This window comes from Hyposmocoma kahamanoa, unplaced genomic scaffold (assembly GCF_003589595.1).
Source record: "Hyposmocoma kahamanoa isolate Upper Pololo Valley unplaced genomic scaffold, ASM358959v1 62, whole genome shotgun sequence".
In the NCBI taxonomy this organism is placed as follows: Eukaryota; Metazoa; Arthropoda; class Insecta; order Lepidoptera; family Cosmopterigidae; genus Hyposmocoma; species Hyposmocoma kahamanoa.
The window spans coordinates 24,715,925-24,737,244 of record NW_020653850.1 but is presented as its reverse complement, the minus strand read 5'-3'; the positions used below and the strand labels follow the sequence as shown (position 1 = coordinate 24,737,244).

At 36.3% G+C, this 21,320-nt stretch overlaps 3 protein-coding genes across 3 annotated transcripts; 2 read left to right on the top strand and 1 right to left on the bottom strand.

The window, feature by feature from the left end:
- Positions 1 to 2,375: 2,375 nt before the first annotated feature.
- Positions 2,376 to 4,200, bottom strand: LOC113229402. Its single transcript, XM_026462973.1, has 2 exons — positions 4,188 to 4,200; positions 2,376 to 3,874 (listed from the first exon to the last, which is right to left on the bottom strand). The coding sequence occupies exon 2, from the start codon at positions 3,858 to 3,860 to the stop codon at positions 2,376 to 2,378; it is 1,485 nt and encodes a 494-aa protein (XP_026318758.1). The 5' UTR covers positions 3,861 to 3,874; positions 4,188 to 4,200.
- Positions 4,201 to 10,797: 6,597 nt separating this feature from the next.
- On the top strand, positions 10,798 to 18,184 carry LOC113229620 (protein takeout-like). The gene is made up of 5 exons (XM_026463279.1): positions 10,798 to 10,933; positions 11,404 to 11,623; positions 17,168 to 17,298; positions 17,507 to 17,662; positions 17,884 to 18,184. Exons 1-5 carry the CDS (start codon positions 10,879 to 10,881, stop codon positions 18,033 to 18,035), a joined length of 714 nt encoding a protein of 237 aa, XP_026319064.1. The 5' UTR covers positions 10,798 to 10,878; the 3' UTR covers positions 18,036 to 18,184.
- Positions 18,185 to 18,908: 724 nt separating this feature from the next.
- Positions 18,909 to 21,224, top strand: LOC113229386. Its single transcript, XM_026462957.1, has one exon. The coding sequence runs from the start codon at positions 18,909 to 18,911 to the stop codon at positions 19,929 to 19,931; it is 1,023 nt and encodes a 340-aa protein (XP_026318742.1). The 3' UTR covers positions 19,932 to 21,224.
- The last annotated feature ends 96 nt before the right edge of the window (positions 21,225 to 21,320 follow it).

Below are 21,320 nucleotides of genomic sequence, written 5' to 3'. Positions count from 1 at the left end.
AGAAGACGTCGGTTCGAATCCGACCGGATCGAAGGAATTTTTTCTGAGTGTTTTTTCTGAGTGTTCGATCTTTGTATTAATAATTATAACGTTATTTATTTATAAGAAATCACAAAATAATAGTAACAACATAATTCTCGCACTAGGGAACCTTGTGTCGCGTGTCATGGACACACACATCGACAAACACAAATTACACCCAAACTCACGAGAGAAATAAATTTATAGGTCATGCTAATGTCAAAAAATACAAAAAATCTTTTGCATGGGTGAACTGAGACAGGTATTATATATACAGATATACAACAAAATTCTAAATTACCAACCAATTGTCCGCGAACACATCAGCAACCCGGTCGAGAGCATGGAACTCATTCATGACAATCGTTCTGGTGGTCGGTGCGTTGAAAGTAGAAACCATGTAGCGCCCAGGTACACGAAGCGAAAGTTTTCGCGCGGACGCCTTCATGAACATTAATGTAATAATAAATAATGGGTCACTGGGTGACAGATGATCAGTCCGATCTGGTGGATGTAGAGAGAGAATGGAGAGCCCTTGCAGTAAGATAAAATATGCTCGCCCGGAGATTTGCACGTTGCAGTGTGGAGGTTAAAGTATACTGTCAAACCTTCTACACGTGTAGCCTGTGGGTGAAGTATAATAAGGTGACCCTAAATTCGCTGAGGGTACAATATAACAACGCGTTTAGGATGTTGTTCGGGTTACCACGACACTGTAGCGTTTAGGTTCGGTGAGACACGCACAGATGGCTTTCATGCCATTCTGAGGAAGCGGGTTGCCTCACTTTGGCGGCGTGGGTGCCCCAACATTTACTGTCAATTAATTTATATTTAAACAATCTCTCAACAATCAATGTTGTAATTATTCGTGATTGTATAGTTTATGGATTTTAATTTTATAATTTTAATTTATTTTCATGTTATCTTATTCTATTTTAATTTTAACATTTAGCATCATACTAACCTTATTCCTAAGCTCTTTACGAACGAACTATGGATAATTGTTTTTGGTCCGAAAGAAAGTATTATTATTATCATTATTAATGGCGAATCTGTAATTTTGTTTACTAGGCAACAACATTTAAATTCCTCTGAATAATAAAACCGCGTAGACCAAATTCAACCCACTGTCGCCCGCGTCTCCGGGACGCTCATTTAAGTTAAAACGTAAAAGCTAAGCAAATAGAGCGTATTTTGCCATGACAGACGCACGCGGTCGCAGCGCGGCTGCAACGCGGACTCCGCTCTTTAACCGCGCGGGCTGAGCGCGAAGAAATTCGTGTCAAATAAATTCGCCCGTAGAGTGCACGTTTTGTTTGGCATGGCGAAGTTTGCGTGTGCGACATTTATAACGAATTTACCTATTAACATGTCTGGGAGCAGCGAAATGAGGTTTGCAACCTCCTGTAAGTGGTTTTTTATATCTTATTTAATTTCAGTTGTATTCTTAAGTAAAATAAGCGCAATTGACACTTTTGTACCAGCAAAAAAAACTTTAGGTGTGTCAATATCTCGAAATTACCGATATGCAAATGCGTTAGTTATGACGAGGAGGTCAGAATAGGTGAGCAAACCGTGAATTATTCTAATGTAATACAAAATAATAATAGCTGTTATAATTATTAATACAAAGATCGAACACAGAAATAATCTCAGTATAGAGTACTAAAAAAACCGACCTCAAAAGTACGTGGAATTACGTCTAAGGTACCGGAGGGTATTAAGGCCTAGCTAAGGGAGATTTCAAATAAAATGAAAAATGTAGTCGTTAATCAACAGGTTGAATTTCTAATCAGTCATTTATATTAAGGACTATAAAATAATAAAATAAAATAACAACTTCTGCCATAAATAAAAACGGGATTAAAACTTTTTAAAAACTTAACTTATAGGCCTTAATTTACTATGGCAGGGAAATTAGGCCTATTACTTCAGCAGTCTTAAATATTTATAATAACTAACAATATTTGGTATTTGAGATCCATAATCAGGTAAATTAAGTAATTTAACATTAAATACTATGGAGAATTAGATGGATTTGCTGGTCAAGCAGACTGATACCGATCAATTTAGTTGCAGCCATCAGGACACTCAAATGTGTCGGTATCATCAACCGACAAACCAACACATTCTTCATGGAACCATTTTCCACATTTTTCGCATTTTCGCATGTCAGCCATCTTATCTTCTTCGCAAGCATGGCAGTACCACCCTCTTTCCTGCTGCGAGATATCATTCTTCTTTTTTGCTTCAGTTTTCTTCGCTTTCTTTTTATTATTTTCAAAAATATCTTTTGTAATCGGTGTCCCTCTGTAATTAATTGCTTTTTTTCGAATCGTCGTCGTCGGTGTTTTTTATGTAATCTTCACTGGTGTTGGCATAAGTTGGTAAATAGGCGTTTTTTTGTTCAGCAGAGAGAGCGGCACATCGTCTTCATCGTCCGAATCTGAAAAACAAACCAAACGGTGAAGGTCCCTTCCGGTAGGCCTGGCTGGCGTCAGCTCTATTGCATCAGATGTTGTAGCAGACGTCTCACTTCTTTTAACAGGCGTTTTATTGCTGAAATCTAAATTTTTTTGAAAACTTGTTGAAGTCGATGGCCTGGGAGAATTCGGGTGCAAGTTTTCTTGATTTTCTGGTACCATCGGTGCTGGAACTTCTGTTAATACCGACGGAGCAAAAGCAGTTTCCGGAATTGCTTCAGGATTCAAAAGAAACAGACCAGTGGCTCTAAAGCCACTGGTTATGTTACTATGTGTCATGCATTTGGACCAGACATTAGAAAGTATGACATTAAATCGCGCCTTGGTTAGCTTCTTGTCTGGATTTTGATCCAAGAAACATAAGACTTCAGCATCCCAGTGATGTTCAAATGAACGGTAAACTGCTTTGTCAAGCGGCTGAAGTTCATGTGTTCTGTTCGATGGCAGACAGTATAAGGATATGTCGAACGAATCTGCGACGTCGACGATACTCAGATCTAAATGACAGGCTGCTCCATCAAAAATCAAAAGACACTTTCCAGCACTTTTGTATCTGGCTAAGTGTTTCAAAAATTCCTTGAAAAGATCATTTGTCATATAACCCTTAGCTGATTTTTCTATTAAAGTTCCCGGTGGTAAATTATCGTGTAATTGCGGCTTCAGCCTTTTCCCTTTAAATATCACCATTGGAGGTATGGCAGTACCGAGCGCATTTACACATCCCGCAATCGTGACGCTTTCTGCGTGTTCCGAAGACTGCAAATGCACTCGTTTTGCCCCTTTCTGAGCCAAAACAGTTTGTTGGTGGTGGATCGTTAATCGACAACCTTTTTCATCCATGTTGTAGATTCGTTCAGGATGATTTTTCAGGTCCAAATCGTCATAAACTGCTTTTATTTTTGAGAAATGGTCATCAACAATGAACTTGTTGAGTTTTTGTGCCCGCGCCGGGTTCATAAACTGAGCTTTTCTTTTAGATAAATTAGGGTGTCTTTTCATGAAAGCTTTAAACCAGTCCTTGCCAGCGAGTTTAGTGTTTTCATTGAAACTGTGCTTTATGTTATTAGCCTCACAAAATTTGTAGACCAAGCGACGAAGTATGCGTGGTATGACGGGCAATCCTATTTCAGAAAACCTGATAATCCTCTTCACCAGATCATCTTCCTGTTTTTCGTTCAATATGGTTTTCCGACCCAGTAATTTTCTCAAACTGCCAGTATTGAGATGATTCCTGATGGTTCTTCTTGGGACCTTATATCTCTCAGCAGCTTTATACGTACTCAGAATTCCCATTTGAACAGCTCGAACTGCTGACACCAGGTCTTCTTCAGACCATAATGCCCGTTTGGGAGGCATTATGGTCGTATTCACTGAAAATAAAATATCCACTGTTAGCTTATTCGTTATAATCTTACATATCTACAAAAGATCTTGAAAGGAGGATAAGATACAGTCATAAAATAATCTAATAAATCACTAAATAAAAGTTAGAGGATAATAAGGCCTATGGAAATTTTTGATAGGCCTTAATAACCTCCAGCCATATACGTAAGAAAAAGAAATATATTTAAATACATTAAGGTTACATTACCTACAAGATTCGAGACCACCATAAGGGTTAAATAAACTAGAAATAGAACACAAATTCGATTAGCTAACTGTAATATAACAAAAAATACTTACAATTGTCTAGTGTGATTTTTTACTATTCGAGCGGCGCGACCTCCCAACATAGAATTAGACACGGTACTGACGGCGCGGAGCGGGATGAAGTGTGACCTCGAGCTTATAACAACGTGTGCGCACGTAATGTATCTGTGCGTGTGGCGTTTGAGTGTGTAAATACAATATAAGTACGATTTCTGTTCCTTAGGCCTTATAATCCGACAGGCCTTATTACCCTTAGGTACCTTATTTGCTAAGTTTTATTGAAATATCCCCTACTTCGCCATTATACAGGACTTGACACTGGACATAATAAAAATCTGTTCTCACTACTCAAAGTATATTTAGAGAAAAACGCCTTGAATTGGAGAAATAGCAAAATCAACCATTAAAGTAATTGCTCCTAAATTAATCTAACATTATTTATGAAAATGAATCTTCATGCGTGAAAAGCCACCCTTCGAGGTGGATGATTTTCTTCAAAATGAAATGGGACCACTATGGAAATACCCCCTTTCCAACAAAAAAGAATCATGAAAATCGGTTCACAAATAACCGGAGTTATCGCGTAACATACATACAAAAAAAAAGAAGAAAAAGAACCTCCTCCTTTTTTTAAGTCGGTTAAAAAATCCAGATCTTTGCAATTGGTTTTTAGCGACTTTTTGGTGTAGCGCCATTTATGAGAAATGTATTTATTCACTCAGCTTTACCTTTACAGCTACCAAGCTGACTAGTGATGCACTTTAATAATTGTAATTTTTAAGTTTATATCTGTAACAAGCGCATAGAAAAATTCGGGAGGTCCGCTAGTGCATTCCGTGGCTTAGTTGACATTGCGTCCGCCACGGTTTGCTGGAAGACGTTGGTTCGAATCCAGCCGGATTATAACTAGTGGAGTAATTACGTACTCATATACTCGTAACTTTACTTGGCCTCTAGGTGTTAGCCATAGAATGTTGTAACGTGTGTACTTGTAATTGGTTTGTGTATCGAAGTTTTATTCTTTTTACATTCAATTATTTTTTGTGAAATTACTCCACTAGTTTGTTATAATTATTAATACAAAGATCGAACACTCAGAAAAAAAAATCTTTCGATTCGGCCGGATTCAAACCGACAACTTCTAGCAAACCGTGTCAGACGCTATGCCAACTAAGCCACGGAACGAACCAGCGGATCTCACGAATTTTTCCATGTGCTTTGTTGTCGGCTCTTCGTATTTGCTTTTCAACGACTTTTTAGCCGTAGCGCCATCTATTGTTTGAATGTATTAATACACATGCCTTTTACAAATAAATAAATAAATTCAGAAAGGTAACCGACCGTACCTAGTTACAACAAATATTAAATAGGTAAATGATTTAGCATAATTATTACCTAGTTCTCAGAATTAATATTAGCATCTTAATCCATAAATTGATGTTGTAAATCTATTTATGGTGTTATTTGGCTATCTGACAAATAGTGTCATAAATCAACGACGCATACGTCAGCGCGTCTGCAGGCGTCGTAGGCGCAGGTAGTTCACAGTTAGTACCGACTTAGTAAACGAACAATTACTTACGTGAATTGTATTCCATTTACATTTCACACGTAGTTGCGGAAAGTAAACAAATTACTCGCATATTAAGACAGGTTCTACCAGGTTTTAAATTTTAAAGTTCGTTCATTTTATAACAGCTAGTTGCTAGTACGAGCTTTTTTATGATACCAAGGTCCGTCTGCACATTGCACCTGCTGTGAGCGCCTCACAGAGCTTTAGATCGTAAATATCTGACGGGCACTGCCACTCTGCCTGTCTGAACTGAAGTTGACAAGTCCCATGTGCCTGTAATGTCACTAGCACTCTTACCCGTCAAAACTGGAACGCAGTAATGCTCACTAGAGACGAGAAGTAGGCAAGGCGGCAGTACTTTCCTGGACGAACTATTTGACAAGAAGCTCTCCTGCTACAAACATTTTTATACGGTCTTACTCGGGTCATATCGATAACTATGGCGTGCACGGAAGGAGCTTCTTTGCGTGACGTAACAAAAGCATTCATCGAAGGTTTGGTTTTCTGCCATATCCAACATTCAACACCGTAGACCAAGGCTGGGACACTGGTTACGATAGTGCTTATAAAAACAAACAAGTTATAAAAATATTAACAAAAATAGGTTACTTGGCTAATATTATACATAATGTACGCCAATCATAAATTAGTACGGTCAAGTTGGGTAACTTTAAAAATTTTTCTCAGGTTTCTATGGACACAAAATAAAGATACACAGACACACACACACACCTTTTATAATTGGCATTGAATTAAAAATAGAATGAATATTATACAATATATATATATAATCTAATCTAATATAAAAATATGTAAAATAAAATAATGTAATATATAATAATAATAATCTGTGATCATAATATGTAAAAATTTTCCAAAAACATTTTAACAAAATTCTTTTTGCTTTGCTTTGGTGTTATTCTTTTAACAATAACAATGTTTTTATCGATTACCTGCGAGACAGGCTTTGCCTAGTGCAGGAATCGTAGGAAATTCTCTGTACGCTTACCTGGTTTGTTGTCGTAACTAAATTGTAATGTACCTGCACAAGTTCATTTGTAAAAATAAAATTTATTTGTATTGGTCGATAGGTTTTATTGATTAATGATTAATCCTTTTATACCCAAATTTAGAATAATTTTATTAAAATTACGAATTAGAAAAAAACTGCTTAAAAAAATTGCGCTACAGGGGCCACTCAACGTTATCCCGATTTCTGATTATAATTGAACCGAGTTATTTTAAGCAGCTAAAATATTTCTTCATTGACAATTTAAGTAATTTAAATGTTAGGATAAAAAACATTGACCAAGATCAGTTATTAAAATATAATTTTGAAAGAAAAAAAATGGATCTGTCAAACTAAATAAACTTGTTCTAGCAAACAGTTTAACATCCACTTGAGGATATCATTTACCAAATAGCAGTTGCCAACCGAACCACACACATTTTTCACTCTTTGAACACGACCAACGGAAAATGGCGCGTACCTACCTATTTCAAAATTTCTTTCCTGTCAATGTTATGTCACGTTTGACATCTACAATATTTATTTGGTCGTTCCGTTTCACGTAGTTATCAATGTATTTGACTACAAGTTGTTTAAGAAAAACAGAATCTTCAAACCAGTTTTAATTAAAGTTACAAGGAAATTCAAAGTTACTTAATTTGATGGTCGCTTACTAGAAGACCTTAGACCTTACTGTAATGTATGGTAAACTTGAACACATATTTTAATATGTACCATATTTCAAGTTGTAGCAAGGTCAATGAACACTGTATATTGTATACAGTACTTACTTAATATTCGCTTTAAGACCATTTGACATAGAGAAGGCCGACACACACTTGTAAACAAAACATTGAACATGGTCAGCACCCTGACGTGTAATCTTCCAAGTTGGACACACAAAGCTTTGGTAAAGAAAGGTGACAGGTTAATATAAAACCAGTCTGTTACTGAAGATTTACGACCACTAAGACCTCGCCTTATTGAGACGACCCGATACCAGTATTTCTATCATGTACAATATCACGAAAAGTACTAATTGCTAGCGACAGCTGTCTCTATGCCCTCGTGGTTGATGCACTGGTGTTTATGCCAGACCAAAGCAGCAAATGTATTAACCTTGATGTCACCTACGCTGATAAATAGGATAGCTTCGTCAAGAGAAATAAATTTTCTCGGTAAATAGGTAAAGTACATACCTAAATCAAACCTAATATAATTGCGGTACAATCAAGTGTTTACGTATGTATACATACAAACCAATCAAAAGGTAGTCTTTGACGTCGTTGCTAACTTTGCCTGGGATTGATAAGGTTGATAGATAAATGAGCGAGGAAATAAATTACGTTTAAAGACATTGTTATTTTGTTTCTTACGGGGATGACGTGTTCAATCAAAGTCCCTAAAGAAAAATATTAAAAAAAGGATTACCACGAGGAAAGTCCTTTGCAAGTACATTTAGTTTTTTTCGCAATAAAATCTGGATAAATTTCGTTCCTGTCTCTACATTTACAAATCTAACTATACTATTACGATGTTTTTGGTAATTATTAAATTATATTTTCTACTCGTATAAACTCAAAAAACTCGAGTTCTTTACCTTGTGATAATTTTATTGATATGAACGTTTTAAAGGGAACTCAAAAATTTGTGTAAATTTCCAAATGACGACTGATCGTCATTCATCTTCTGAACGTTTTTGTATGAGTGAGAACAATGAGCCGCTAAAGTTTTACAAAAACATCCGGCCCTTCAACCTAGGTACCTGTGTACATATACGAATCTTTAAAATCTGTGAAAAAAGAAAACATTGCATTTACCTGCACCGAAGTGGATAAATCCAGCTAACAATATTTATCTTTTGCCAAGTAGTAACATGAATGAGGTAACAAGTCAACATAGCGTAGGTACGTATTGGATATTCCGAGAATCGAGAACAAACACAGAGCAAAAACACGGCAGTTCATCTTACAAATATAGCATTCGTACCAATCCATGGTGGAAAATTTAGCTTCGCTGAGATGGCAATGACAAATGGTCCAGAGTCATAGTTGAGCCAAAACAAGTTCACCGGGTCGGTTCTGCCCGCTCTACAGTATGATTTTAGCGCTTCGAGAAATTCTGCACAGCCATTTTCATTAAGTCTCTCAAATAAGTGATAGGTTAATGAGTATATATGAATAACTGATTTTATATTTAGGTTTTGCAAATTAAAAATTACCAGACTATTATATATCAGTGATCAGAAACGTGGATCCTAATAAAATAACAGGTAGGATTGTGACGTCTGTATAATTTACATTAAAAAAAAGAAAACCAATCTATTCTTGGTTCCCGGAAACAATTATCTCAAAACGAAAGGGAGTGCCCCTGGCGAGGATGTATGGATTTATTCCAGGATGTTTATATACACAAAATGTCAGGGTTATTTTACAATGTGTTTCGTTAATCTAGAAATTATTAAGGCCAGCGACGTATTCACAGCGACGTATTTACTCAAGGTAGTCGCACTTCGGACTCTTCAGCCTTTACAATAGTGGCTGTTGCACTTTGTCCACATTTATTAAAAAACGACAAATGGATAATAATCATAAAGTCATCTATACATTTTATGGACCGCTAACTCAAAATAGAAGACGCGAACTTTTCATCGTCGAACATCGTCGGCTGGAGAGCCGTTGCCTAGAGCAACTTAAGACTAGATTTATGATTTCATTATTTATAAAGTATGTACGATGAGGATTTTATTATTATATTCATTATGCTTGACCATGGGACTTATAAAGAGTCCAAAAGGTGGATTTGTTTTAAAAAAACAAATATACGCATTTTAGACCCGAAAAATTAGTTTTATTTTCCGATATTTTTACAATTCCATTTAAAATTACATGATATCATAATAGTAATTTACTTTTTAGGTACAAAATCCCCGTAACGTGAAGTAAAATGTAGTTCAACTGAGACATAAAATCTCGTTTATGTCCATTAAGAGGAGCATAATGTTTGAGCAATGTTAGTTATCCAATTATTGTCAATGTTAGAACATTTTTCCTTATTATTTTCTTCACATACTTTACTTGTCAACATATTGCCTTCTGTGACAAATGTGTCGTATTTGCATGTTATGTATGATTGATTATACAAGTAACTTTGATATATGAAATGCAGTCTTCGACACTCGAGATGGTATAATACAAGATTTATTCATATAGCATGGTTAATACAGGAGAGCTTGAAATACGTTTCGACATCCTTTTTTATGATATCAAGTAACGATACGAACGAATCGTGCGCCTATCACTTATGACACGTCTGTCCATAACAGCTGCAGTGCCACTCTGCGCCCGTCACCCTGAGACATTAGTAGACAAGTCCCACTTGCTTACATTACTGCTTAGTGGCAGAAATAGGTAAAGTGGCAGTACTTCCCTGGAAGAACTAACTCTTTCACAAGGAGCTCTTCTATTCTGTACTATTCTGACAGACGTTTAATGCGATAACCACTTAGGACTAATACCGGAATCTTCTTATCGTATCAATGGCATGCTTAGGATTTGCCAATCAGTGTAAGGTACTCACCGATTGTTCTGGGTGTCGTGTGGGGAGGCTTGTGCACCCCATATACCGGATACCAATACCGGAATGAAATTGTTTGTTATTACGGAACTGGTCCGCAAGCAGACCAATAAAAGAAAATCAGGTCTTACTGTCTCACAAGATCATGCTGATAGTAGTGACCGTTTAATGAGGGATGCACCTACCAGTTAACCGTGATAGTTCAAGAACGGTTTACTAAAATGGTAGGTACACTAATAAACCAGTAAATTATGTTAATAGTTGTAGTAATGACCGGAAAAGTCTTCAAAATTATATTCACGCACTTGTTATTTCTTACGAAATGCAGTGGAACAGCAGCGAGATAAAATCTAAGTAAAATATTGTTCCTCTTAATAGAGCAGCACCTTAAAAGTTAACGTCAAGCGGGTCCTGCGCCAGCGCGGGGCGGCGCGTTGACGTCACTCCAACCATAGGTATAAGTTAGCTCTACCGCTGGCGATGCCACTGTCATTCGAAATTTAGCTAATCGTGTACACTTGAACTTAAAATCATTATAAATTAAGCAAATTGAGTAAACAGTAAAGATGCTGCGGTACTTGTGTTTCCTGGCTATCATATTAGGAGTCAGATCGGCTTTAGGTAAGGCAGATATTTGTCAGTCTTTATCATTTACGAACTTTTCACAATCAACTAATTAAAAGTTCTAAATAAGTTCATCAAAATACTATTTACAGTGGTCTTAGAGAAAATCTGAACTAACGAGCCTAAATAAGTAACGAAGTAAAACCAAATGTAAGTTGAACTAATTGGAATATTTTCATTTTCGACTTCAAAAAAAGAAGGAGGTTTTCTATAACTCCGCCATTTGTGAACCGATTTTGATGATTATTTTTTTGTTGCAAACAAAGTAGGTGCCCCAGGAGTGGTTCCATTTAAATTAGAAGAAAATATTCCTCATCTAAGGGTGGCATACTAGGGGAAGAATGACTTTTGAGGTCGGTTTTTTTAGTACTCTGTTCTGAGATTATGTCCTATTAGTTCAATAGATAGTGGAATAGATATATTTTTTCCTCTTAATTTAAAAATTAATTAATTGTATTTTCGCTTAGCGCCGTTCATAAAGCCATGCAAGACCGGCGACCGGCAATGCATCATCCGCTCCGCACAGGCGGCTCTGCCCATCGTTGCCCCCGGCATTCCCGAGCTGAACGTGCCGTCCATGGACCCGCTGCGGCTCGACCTAGTCAAGGGTGACACGGGCAGTCTTAAACTTACCTTCAAGAACACTGATGTGAAGGGGATGAAAGGATGTTCTGTTGATAATGCTAAGTGAGTATAATTTTACTGTACTAGCCTTTGTTATCAACGAGCTTAATAGTGATTGATGGCCAGAGATAAAAGCTGTATCCGACACTATCAGCGTCTGTCGAATAATTACTAATAACTGCCTGTCAATTCGTCTGCAAATTCAAAACTCAACAGTGACTTACTAACAAAACAGTAGTAATAAAATTATTACTAGTTAGATATAGACTCTCGGTTAGCATTCAACGCATTCAAACACCAAATCTAATTTCAGAGTGCACCAAATTAGTTTCATAAACTTTAAAGAAAGTGTAAATTTAATGTCACTAGTTAGCAAGTAAAAACTTTCGCTACTTGATTTACATGTTCGTTGTGAACAAGTGGTGCACGAGCTAACTCTAAACGGTGTAATAAAAAAGATTCAATACCTATGTATTTGATGTTGGTGATCCTATTGATAATTGGAGCACAAAAAAAACTTGTATGAGGAACCAAAGACATTATTTTTTTTCGAGGAAATGAGGAAGATTATCTCTGAGGTATGGTGGGCCTTATATTATGTAAATGCGTATGTACTTTGAAATATTTCAAATTGTAATTGTTTCTAAGATATATTGTTTTCTGTGTTTACTAAAGCAAGACCAAAATGGTAGGACCATGCCCTTTTTAGTAGATCTAGAATAGTAATGTGTTAACAAAAAATTATCGAAGATACTTCTTTCTTTGTACTTCCGGATGCGTCGCGTACAATTTCTTACGAAGGTTTATTTGCTTTCAAACCATTTGATATGTTGGTACAAAATGCAATAAAACTGGAATGGACTGCATTCAGTAAGCTAGATGACATCCCGAAGTCGGTTGATGCACCACAATGTTGAAGACCCACTTATTCAACCAAAGTGTCTATCGGTGCCGAGACGTGGACGCTCACACAGAGAGCTGTGTACAGAATGAGAGTCGCACAGAGCCATAGAGCGAGTAATGCTCAGTATCAAACTTGTAAATCGAGTTCCGAAATCCGAAGACGGACTAAGGTCTAGGACATAGCGCAGGTACTTAAATTGGAGCTGGGCAGTACATATTGTGAGACGTGGTGAAGACAGTTGGAGTAAAGCGATAACCAAATGGTGACCAAAAAATGTAGCGAGATGGGTGGACGATATCGTCAAATATGCGGGCCATAGATGGGTGAGACTAGCACAGGATTGTGGTAAATGGCATAAACTCAGCAGTGGGTGAAGCCGGGCTGTTGATGCTGGATGACGATGGTATACAGGGTTGTGATTGCAACGAACCGTTCCAAGTCATCAAGCAAGCTTGTTACAAATAATACCCAAGGGGGAATACCTAAAGGTCTCTTCACCGGTCAGTCTACAGTTTACGAAATTTACTAAGAAGTTACGAATTAAATAATCACTTTTATTGTGTTTTCTTCGGTTAATGCCTACGTACTTTAATAAACGTAATTCTCTCAAATGAATATAAATAAACTCGATGCATTGTAACAATTTCATTTGTTGGATTAATGTGATGTACTACCAACATCAAATAACGTAATCTGTGGTTCATATTATCTGCAATATTATAATATTATTTAGTTACCAAGTTAACTACGTAGGTAACGTTCAAACAAAACACTACAAACAACGGCCGTTTCCTCTTCGTTAGGTGCATGTTTGCTCACGTATTAGTATGAACTTAAACACAAAAAGGACATCTTGTAAGCTTGTATCATGAATAAAATACTACTTATTATCACAAAAATATAAGAATTGGATTAGTTGTTTCCCATTAGGATATGTAGAGACTACGATTACCCATCCGCAACGTTCCTGACATACCTACCCGTTGACGTACTCAACTCGCATCAATATTTTCAAAACGTGGAAAAAAAGGAAAGAAAGTTGGTTATTAAATTGGTAAAGGAACACTTTGACGTCGAATTTATAGATATACTTACATGTTTCTTTTTGTTGCGATTTCGAATGTAATAAAGACGTGAAAAACAACAATTTTCAACATTAAAGTATAATACGTAACGATACTAAAATCTGGTTTATCTTATTATATACATTTTTGAAATATATCCAAAATAGAGAGATACAATTTATACATTGCCAGCTAGTTTCAGAAAAAGATGACCTTTGTAGGAATACTATTAACCAAAGTAGAGGCAAACCATCACAATACGTAAGACAGAAATATTTTTGCCGAAAAAAAGTAACTCCTTGCCCCAATAGCTCAGTGAATACACTGCAGTTTGTTTCTGTACAAATCTCTCCAATTACAGTCAACGTCGTAAAGGAAGACCTTGGCCGCGGCGAAGGTGGAGGTCATTGTGTGCCAGGACCACCAAGCGTAATTGACTATAAACCGCACAACATTTATTGCTACTCAGCTCTCTATGTCGTAACGCTTATTCTGGTTTGTGGTTACTTTTATTTACCTATGAACACATGTCAGAAAAATGAGTTGCGGTCGAACTATTTTATTTTAAAGAATATGAAGTAATTTGCAAACGCAGTACATAAACATAAACTTGTCTTAAGTTTATAAAATCACAATCACACCAAACATCAGTAAGAAAACGAGAGAGAAAATAAAACAAATAAATTAACCAAAAAATAAAAATAATTAAACAAAATTTTAAGGTTACCATTGTTCCTCATGGAACTGAGAAGATGGAATTACTGGGAATAAAATGAATTATCACCAGTCGCGTGATGTGCAAAGTGATTTTAGTTTTTTGTTATTGGAACCATTTCAAAAAGAAATGGCGCTAACTATTATACCTAACGATTTAACGTAGGTACTTGTGAATCATAGCTTTCTCATTATTGTTTATGTTATGATTGATTTGAAAAATGAGGCCTGGTTCTGCTATAGTGTATTGTAGAAGAGCTATAGCACTGATTCATATGTCATGTAGTGCAAAAAAATGTGGTCAAATGCCTGAAAACACAAACTACAATCCGACAGTTGCAAGCCGTATTTCATTAACCTCCAATTACTAAACCTCCCCTCTTTATTTATTCAAGAAGTCGTCACATTTGTAAGAAATAATCTTAATCTGTTTGAACACAACATGAGTGCATATCGCAAAGACAAACTGAGCCTCGCAGAACCGATTCTAGAAATCTATAAAACAAGGCCCATATTATATAACAAAAAAACAATTAATTCACTTCCAAACTAAAGATATTACTTGTAGAAAAACATATTATTCAGTCTCAGAATTCATGCAGGATAGTGATCTCAAGGTCTAACAATATCATCTCGATGCCTATAGCCTATATTTATATTTAATATCTAATACAAGCATACATTCTTTGCCGCAAATTTATATTACAAGCTATTATAACACAAACTGGGTTTCAATACAATTTGCTATACCCTGGCAAAGTACATGTGATTTTTTTATTTATTTGTCACGTCTGTATTTATACCATGGTTGCAATAAACGATATTATATTCTAAAATAATAAAAATGGAGCCGACTCTACCACTCTACCATGAAGTGGTGTGCAACAGGGATATGAATGAATTATGATATGTATTATCTACAAATTTGATGATCATATTAAAAGTCATATTCAAGTATATGTATAAGAATAATAACTATTATCGGTGCTGATGTCACTACGTAATCTATTTTATTAGACAAGGACCTAAGCAATACATTCTATTGTTTGACACGTTGGGATTATTTGCAAGCGATATAGAGTTTAATTTAAATCCTTACTGTTGAACTTAACGTGTTCTTTACCTAACCATTAAGTTTTAGCGAGACTCCATATTATTGACAGCGATTTATGCGAGAGTGGTGATAATGAAGACGACACGATTTTCTCTTGTTCCTTTTTCCTCCAACAACCCCTGTTTTCACGTGTTCCTTTAAATACCTACCCGTGTGTCATGCCTCCTCCTATTATAATGTATTACATTCATTTGTTAATGTTAATGATATAAAAATTTGGTCCTTATATGCGTTTCATGTAATTTAGGGTCGAAACAGAAAACTGCGAATCGGCGCGATGCGAATTGCTGCGGCAAGGAATCTCACAGCTACGGTTCGGGTAACCGTTCTTTCGACGATCATCAACCGTAATGAACGTATTTTTTAAACTAGGTAGCAACATGGATCGTAAAAAGAGTGCTGCACTGCTGTTATGGATAAGAAAGTATAGGAAAAAAACACAAAGAAGGTTAACATCGCAGGAATGCGCGATGCGGAGCAATTCGCAAATTCTTGCGATGCGACGTCGCATCGCAGTTTTGTGTTTCAACCCTTACGTAAATCATAACTTCCTTACATAGGTATCTATATAATAAAACTCCTTTCAAACTTAGCTCTCCTGATAAATTTGTCCTTTCCTTTTTGATTTTCCTCTTTTCCCTTTCATTTTTACTTTGACGTCGGCACTTAATAATAATAATTTCAGCACACAGTACTAAAAAAACGCCCTCAAAAGTTTGTGGAATGCATCTATTTGCCAAGTTTTTTTGAAATCGGTTACCGGAAAGTACGCGAAACCGGATTCATCCCCTAGTTTGCTACCCTTGGGGGTGGAGTATTTTCTTCAAATTGAAATGGAACCACTACTGAGGTACCCCCTTTCCAACAAAAAAGAATCCTCAAAATCGGTTCACAAATTCACAAAATCACCGGAGTTATCGCGTAGTATACAAACAAAAAAAAGTACTGTCGAATTGAGAACCTATTCCTTTTTTTAAAGTCGGTTAAGAAAGCTACGTTAAATAATTATTATAGTGTTCCTACTGTACAAAATACAGAAATTGAAAATAACGAAATATTTAGAAAGTAGGTCATACGGATACATCGAGCAAATTTGTATGAAGCTAAACAGATTTAGTTATGCTTTACGAAGATTACGGCAAACTGTCTCTCGAGAAGCTGCTCAGCTACGGTCTTGTACTGTGGGGCAACTTAGTAGTGTTAGAAACAGCTTTTAAGTTTCAGAAGAAGTGTATTCGAGCGATTTGGGCGGCGTGGTTCGATGACAGTTGCAAACGCTGTTCAAAAGCTAAACATATTCCCTTTGCCCTGTATGTACGTACATACATTAGGAATATCTGCGTATTTGTCAACTCTCATCCTCAATATTTTAAAACACGTGGTGAAGTCATTCAAAGGCAAGCTAGAGCAAAAATTATGTATCTTTTATACCAACTTCGTTGCCATAAAGCGATTTATAAGAATAACTGCTTCATCATTACGTGTATCATTGTTTTCAATAAATTACCAAATTAAATTAAATTGTTACAAGGATATACTTTTAAATTGGAATTGGCAAAATGGCTTTTGACACATAGCTTCTATAGTAATAAAGAACACTTAGAATTTACAAATGCATTATATTAATTTGAAATTAAAGAAACTAAACATTAAATGCCATTAGTACTTGCGCATCTGCTTGCAGTTTGAATACAATGTACCTTATTTTACTCGAGAGCTATGTAATTACCTTACTGTATTCTAGCAAATAAACGCATTCTATTCTATTAAAAAAAGTAATGAATTTTATACCAATATATTATTATTCACAGACAAGACTTAGTCAAGGGCAAGGCGTCGGTGACGATTCGGTGCACGGTGACGTTAACGGGCGACTACGAGCTCGGCGGGCAGCTCGCCTTGCTGCCTGTGCAGGGGCAGGGCAAATACACAATCGACATACGTGAGTATCCGATAGGAGATACTTAAATGCTAGAGTCGCTTCCTACAACTACTGTCAACGAAAGTAACCTAGGTAAATATTATAGTTTCTTTAACTATTTATTTCCCGTTAGGCGACCATTTTAAAGTACCTAGTTTAATATTCACTTAGTTGACTTCTGAACAAAAGAGTTATAAGGAGGTACTTAATTATGTTTCCCCTTTTTCAGGTGATATAATAATAAAGGCGTACACGGACCAGGAGACTGTGACGGGCGCGGACGGCAAACCGCACTGGCACATTAAGGACTGGCGACACACCTACCAGGTTAAGACCAGCACCGTTTTCCACTTTGACAACCTCTTTGGCGGAAACAAGGCACTAGGTAAGAGTCAAAAAGTGTGTTAGTTTAGTAACAAACGAGGTTACGCAATGTTCAACCTCAAATCTAGTAACATGTGCTGCTAAACGACGGATTTGTATAATTGTACCCGTCAACTGTGATTAGTACATGGGAAAGAAGCTTACGGTAACTTATGTACACTTGTATCATTCATATAAGCTATTTATTATCATTATCGCTGATATGTAGATATTATTTTCTAGGCGAGCCGATCCAGCAGTTCCTAAACTCCAATTGGCGCGACGTAATGAACGAGGTAGCTCCCCCCATTGTGTACGCGATCGTTGAAGGCGTCGTCAAAGGTGTCGAGGCTCTCTACAAGGCAGTCCCCGCTGAAGAGCTCTACATTCCATAGAATTGTATTCATAATACGGGTGTTTTGAAAATCATTCCTAACTTGCCTGATTGTCTGTACAATTATTGCAGGGGCTAGCTGGCTGTATATTTATTTTTAAATTTAGTGTAGAATTAAACGATTTTCCTGATTTTGAACGGTTTTCAGTTTAATTTTTACTTTTAGAGATTCGTGTTGGTTGCCTAACGTTTGTAATACTTCGTTTCAATCCATTTTAAACAAAAAGTAAACAAACAAGTCACTGACCCGACCATAGATGGTTTAGTGATAGCTAATTGTAACGCCAACTACAAATCGATTAATTAATAGAATGAATGGATTTGTTCAATTGAGTCATACTAGCGATTTTCCTTACATAACTTATATAAGCATATTCAAACTTCAATTTAAATCCTCCTTTTAATCCTTACACTTAGATACTCGTTCGATTGCGATTGAAATGTTCGATTTAATAATCGATTACTAAACTTTAATTGATTGAACCGAATGTTTTTTTTTTCGAACAGCACTACGCAACCATAGGCAAGTCATAGAAGTATAGATGAATAATAACCTTACTTTTGGACTACCATTTTTCAAATACAATTTTACGATGCTATCCAAATGAATATTGTTGGAAAAAGTGATGATATACCAAGTCGAAATCTTCGAAATATACATGAAAGTGTTACTTGTTCGATTTATTGAATGATTGCTTTAGAATTTTAACCAAACAGGTTTGTTTACTTTTTGTTCAAAATGGATTGGAACGGACTATAATACAAAATTCGTGGAACGAAACGTAACGTAAACGTCAAAAAATTATTGAAGGAGGTTATGTTTTGGCAAGCAATTTCTTCTGGTTCATAAAAAAACTGGTAAGAGTAATGAAAAATGTTGTGTCCAGAGGTCGTGAACTTTCCACCGCCAAAAGTGATGTCTTCATGTAATCGAAGCGAAAATCTCGATTCTGTTATAGAAACCATCGAAAGGAACTATTTCTATAAAAGTGTGATCATAACGTGCCCTGACGAACTACACATACCGACCTCCATTGAGGAAATGATTACCGAAGACAACGAATACTATAAAATATACGGCTGTTCACTTACCGAGTTAGTACAACCAAGTTTCATTCAAAACTTCGTTAAAAACGGCAATCTGTATTGTTTGTCCGCAGACAGAAACTGTGTCAGTCAAAACTGTGTTGCTGTCACTCCTGATGGCGTGCTAACACTCAATTTACTGGAGTACATTTTTCAAACGACAGGGTTGGAAGGCGTTAAGCGACCTTTCGGTTTCTACGAAGTGAGCATAGACTTGAAAACCTTGAAACGATATGACAAATTAAAACAATGTCTACAAAAATTGGAGAAATTCGATTTTTACGTGTCCTGGGAACCATATCAAGATGATGTATGTCCATCATCAATAGCAAAGTATTTCCACAATAGAGACATTGTTGTTGCCCAACAGACACTGCATAATAGAAAAGTAATGCCTTCAATCACTGAAGTTCCTTCGCCTAAGGACACAGATGCAGATGAAATGGCAGAATGGATAGGAATGCTGGCTCATGAAGGGGATTTATTCCAAAAAGAGACTTACATCAGCACATATGTACACCCTGATAGTGATTTTGCCCTGAAAACTGCAAGAATATGTTTGCACATAGCAAAGGGATTCATAACTCCTACTGTAGTTAGTAATGTTTGTAAACTTATGTCAGAGTATGTGTTGTCGAGGGAGTTGGATAATTACTGGATAAGTATAAGCATTCAAAGTCATGAGAACAGCCTCTGGCAATGGAGTCCCAGCAGTGCACGCATGTTCCAGGCCCACGATTCCTCTTGCAACATCTATTTCACACACGAAGGAATGAGTACATATTCAATAGGACAAATAAAGTATTCATAATATTATGAACTGTTTATTCCTTTACACCACCACTTATAGAATAAACAGTGATGGTTTGAGGTCATAAAATCAATAAAAAGATGCACAGCAATGGCCAACACTTCATTGCAATGTGTGATCATTATAGTATTTTTATGTAGTTTATAATACAGCTATTATGCTCAACGAGTGTTAGGTTAATAATTCCAGAGGATTTCTAGTCAGTGCAGGGTCAAGAGCACATCGAGCTCGACACTTAACACTTAAATAAAAAACAGTCCAAAGTACAAAGTGTCAAGCTCGATGTGTTGACTGTACAAGACATCATGGTTAGCTATTTAGTACCTATTGGTACACCAGATGTCGCGACGAGTACGAAGTAGCTATTTTTTGTAACTCATTGATGAACTATGATTTATCCAAGCTACTATAATTTCTAGTAATAACGAATAAATTAACTAGATGGAGCTTAATTCACAGATTTTTATGGACACTGCCATGCTATTTTATTTTGGATCAGTGCCATCTACTCATACTAGTAAGTTAGCGTTTATAGTTTGTAATACACACTGCCATCTATTGACACGCATATTTATCAAGGTTAAAAAAAAAATATTTTAGTTCATGGAAGAATACAAGTGAAGTCAAACAAATTTTGTTGCTCCATTAGACACAGAAAAGTATAACCCACATTGTCTCCAATTCTTGTAACTGTATTGTCTGATATTGTAGATATACTTACAAGAATTGGAGAGGATGTGGGTTATATTTTTCTGTATCTAATGGAGCAATGAACAAGTTTCACGTAATTCCACTTATACTATTCTTCCATGAGGGGTGCGATTTGAATATTACAAGGAAGAACGGACTACTTATGTTTCATATTAAAGATGAATTCATCGATATCCACCGGCATTTACATAATATAAACCACTTCCAGGATATCGATCAGCGCAAACTAGATAGAAGGCGGAATTTTGACCTTTTCCAGTGTTATGATCTCCATACTGCAGGTATGGAGATTAGCAGTCCACTTAGGTCATTGGTCCATGGCTCAATGTACTAAAAATTATTGTCCTCTTTTGTATGTTACTTCTACAAGTAGTACGACAGAGCAGGCGATTGAAAAATAATTCGAATTTGCCAAATTGACGTTGTTTTAGCGGCACTTTGATGGTCGCCCAATTAACAATTTTGTTCACGCTCATGTCACCCTGTGAACTCTGCCGTCGAGATAGTCGTAATAAATGTTACACGTTCGTTAAACACCTTGAAGTTTGCGTTTCTTGTGCACGCTATTGCTATGTTCACTGTGTACTTCTTATTTGGTTCTAAAAAAAATAAAAATAAAATATACTAGAAGTTTTATTGAAACAACAAGTTCACTACCAAAAATGTAAATACACACCC